At 39.1% G+C, this 3293-nt stretch overlaps 1 protein-coding gene across 1 annotated transcript; it reads left to right on the top strand.

Annotated features, from left to right (window-relative positions):
- Positions 1-268: 268 nt before the first annotated feature.
- Positions 269-2958, top strand: LOC128598870 (heat shock protein HSP 90-alpha-like). Its single transcript, XM_053609713.1, has one exon. It carries the CDS (start codon positions 322-324, stop codon positions 2518-2520), a length of 2199 nt encoding a protein of 732 aa, XP_053465688.1. The 5' UTR covers positions 269-321; the 3' UTR covers positions 2521-2958.
- Positions 2959-3293: the final 335 nt, after the last annotated feature.

Below are 3293 nucleotides of genomic sequence, written 5' to 3'. Positions count from 1 at the left end.
GATATTCAGCAAGGAGCTATCCTTGCTATTTTAATTATCCGACCTCATAGTGTATGTGTGTGTATGTGTTATATAATTCTGTAAATAAATACAGATGACTTGTAAAAAGTGTTGCAAGAGCTATGGCAGATAGGAGTGTCACTCTTCTATTAAGGTGAAATTTTTTTTTTTTTTGGCAGCTTTTGGCCAGGGCTGGGTTTGAACCCGCCACCTCTAGCATATGGGGCTGGCGTCCTATATTAAGGTCAAATTTTATAAGGAGAGTTGCTTCAGCGTCCGGGTGCTGCTGTAGTGCAGGTCCTGTTTGGTCCATTAGCCAAGATGCCTGAGGAAACCCAGACCCAAGACCAACCGATGGAGGAGGAGGAGGTTGAGACATTTGCCTTTCAGGCAGAAATTGCCCAGTTGATGTCATTGATCATCAATACCTTCTACTCCAACAAAGAGATCTTTCTGAGAGAGCTCATTTCAAACTCATCAGATGCTTTGGACAAAATCAGATATGAAAGTTTGACAGATCCCAGTAAACTAGACTCTGGGAAAGAGCTGCACATTAATCTCATACCAAACAAACAAGATCGAACCCTTACTATTGTGGATACTGGCATTGGAATGACCAAGGCTGACTTGGTCAATAACCTTGGTACTATTGCCAAGTCTGGAACCAAAGCATTCATGGAAGCTCTGCAGGCTGGTGCAGATATATCTATGATTGGCCAGTTTGGTGTTGGTTTTTATTCTGCATATTTGGTTGCTGAGAAAGTAACTGTGATCACCAAACATAATGATGATGAGCAGTATGCCTGGGAGTCCTCTGCAGGAGGATCATTCACAGTTAAGACTGACACCGGTGAACCTATGGGTCGTGGAACAAAGGTTATTCTCCATCTAAAAGAAGACCAAACTGAGTACTTGGAGGAACGAAGAATAAAGGAGATTGTGAAGAAGCATTCTCAGTTCATTGGCTATCCCATTACTCTCTTTGTGGAGAAGGAACGTGATAAAGAAGTCAGCGATGATGAGGCAGAAGAAAAGGAAGACAAGGAGGAGGAGAAAGAAAAAGAAGAAAAGGAGTCTGATGACAAACCTGAAATAGAAGATGTTGGTTCTGATGAAGAAGAGGAGGAGAAGAAAGATGGTGACAAGAAGAAGAAGAAGATTAAGGAAAAGTACATTGATCATGAAGAGCTCAACAAAACAAAGCCTATTTGGACCAGAAATCCTGATGATATAACTAATGAGGAGTATGGAGAATTCTATAAGAGCTTGACCAATGACTGGGAATATCACTTGGCAGTGAAGCACTTTTCAGTTGAAGGACAGTTGGAATTCAGAGCTCTGCTTTTTGTCCCGAGACGTGCTCCTTTTGACCTATTTGAAAACAGAAAGAAAAAGAACAACATTAAGTTGTATGTCCGCAGAGTTTTTATCATGGATAACTGTGAGGAGTTAATCCCTGAATATTTGAATTTCATCAGAGGAGTGGTGGACTCTGAGGATCTCCCTCTAAATATTTCCCGTGAAATGTTGCAGCAAAGCAAAATTTTGAAAGTTATCAGAAAGAATTTGGTCAAAAAGTGCTTAGAGCTCTTTACTGAACTGGCAGAAGATAAGGAGAACTACAAAAAGTTTTATGAGCAGTTCTGTAAAAACATAAAGCTTGGAATACATGAAGATTCTCAAAATCGAAAGAAGCTTTCAGAGCTATTGCGATACTACACTTCTGCTTCAGGTGATGAGATGGTTTCTCTCAAGGACTACTGTACCAGAATGAAGGAAAACCAGAAACATATCTACTATATCACAGGTGAGACCAAGGACCAGGTAGCTAACTCAGCCTTCGTGGAATGTCTTCGGAAGCATGGCTTAGAAGTGATATATATGATCGAGCCGATTGATGAGTACTGTGTCCAACAGCTGAAAGAATTTGAGGGGAAAACTTTAGTGTCAGTCACCAAAGAGGGCTTGGAACTTCCAGAAGATGAAGAAGAGAAAAAGAAACAGGAAGAGAAAAAAACAAAGTTTGAAAACCTCTGCAAAATCATGAAAGATATCCTGGAGAAAAAAGTTGAAAAGGTGGTTGTGTCAAACCGATTGGTTACATCCCCGTGCTGTATTGTGACAAGTACATATGGCTGGACAGCAAACATGGAAAGAATCATGAAAGCTCAAGCCCTCAGAGACAACTCAACAATGGGTTACATGGCAGCAAAGAAACACTTGGAGATAAATCCTGACCATTCCATCATTGAGACCTTAAGGCAAAAGGCAGAGGCTGATAAGAACGACAAGTCAGTGAAGGATCTGGTCATCTTGCTTTATGAAACTGCACTCCTGTCTTCTGGCTTCAGTCTGGAAGATCCCCACACACATGCTAACAGAATCTACAGGATGATCAAACTTGGTTTGGGTATTGATGAAGATGACCCTACTGCTAACGATACCAATGCTGCTGTAACTGAAGAGATGCCACCTCTGGAAGGAGATGATGACGCATCACGCATGGAAGAAGTAGACTAAGCTTTCCCTGACAAATTACTTGTATACGTGTTCAATACTTCATTCCCTCTGATAATACATTTTCAAGTATTTTTTGTTTGTTTTTAATGTTTAAAAATTCTATATGGCATGATATAAAATACTTTAAAGGAAAGATAAGATTTCTTTCTACATCTAAGTGTGATACTGTGATACCTTAGGCACTGAAGCAGAGCTAGTAATGCTTTTTTGGTTCACGTTGACTTATTTTAAGAGATTGAGGTAAAGTGCCGTAAGATGTATGTAACCTACATTAATGTTGTGGCCTAGAGTATTTAGCTATCAAGCCAGATTCCTTGGTAGACCAAATCTTTTTGTCATTGAGTATTCAGAACATAACTTGATGTTTAGAAGAAGAAAACCATTTGTTCAAATGACTTAAGTTTATCTTCTAGGCTCTACTTTTTAAACTTTTCACCCCCTTGTAGTTTTTGCATGTACTGGTACTTTAGAAATATAAAGTGAAGCAACTTGATGAAACTACGCAGGGCTTGTTTCCAAAGAAAAGTTACTGTTTAGAGGAGCAAAATTAGAAGCCTACCCATGTGTGTTATAAAGCTATCTGAAAAGTGAGGCTTGTGAATGGAAATGTAGTGCCCAAGTCACAATCTACTTAAAAAGGGTTGTAACAAATATACTTAAGTTTAAAAAAAAAATTTTTTATAAGGAATTGTTAGAAGAATCATGCAATATGTTTATAGGAAATTATCTAGAGAAATAGTGTACAAAAACGTGGCCAGATTTTTGGGACAAGG

The sequence above is a fragment of the Nycticebus coucang genome, chromosome 11 (genome assembly GCF_027406575.1).
Source record: "Nycticebus coucang isolate mNycCou1 chromosome 11, mNycCou1.pri, whole genome shotgun sequence".
Classification (NCBI taxonomy): Eukaryota; Metazoa; Chordata; class Mammalia; order Primates; family Lorisidae; genus Nycticebus; species Nycticebus coucang.
The sequence above is the reverse complement of the archived record's forward strand: the minus strand, read 5'-3'. Positions and strand labels throughout refer to the sequence as shown.

Coding starts and splice junctions, on each gene's coding strand:
- LOC128598870 (XM_053609713.1), top strand. CDS start 322: ATGCCTGAGGAAACCCAGACCCAAGACCAACCGATGGAGGAGGAGGAG.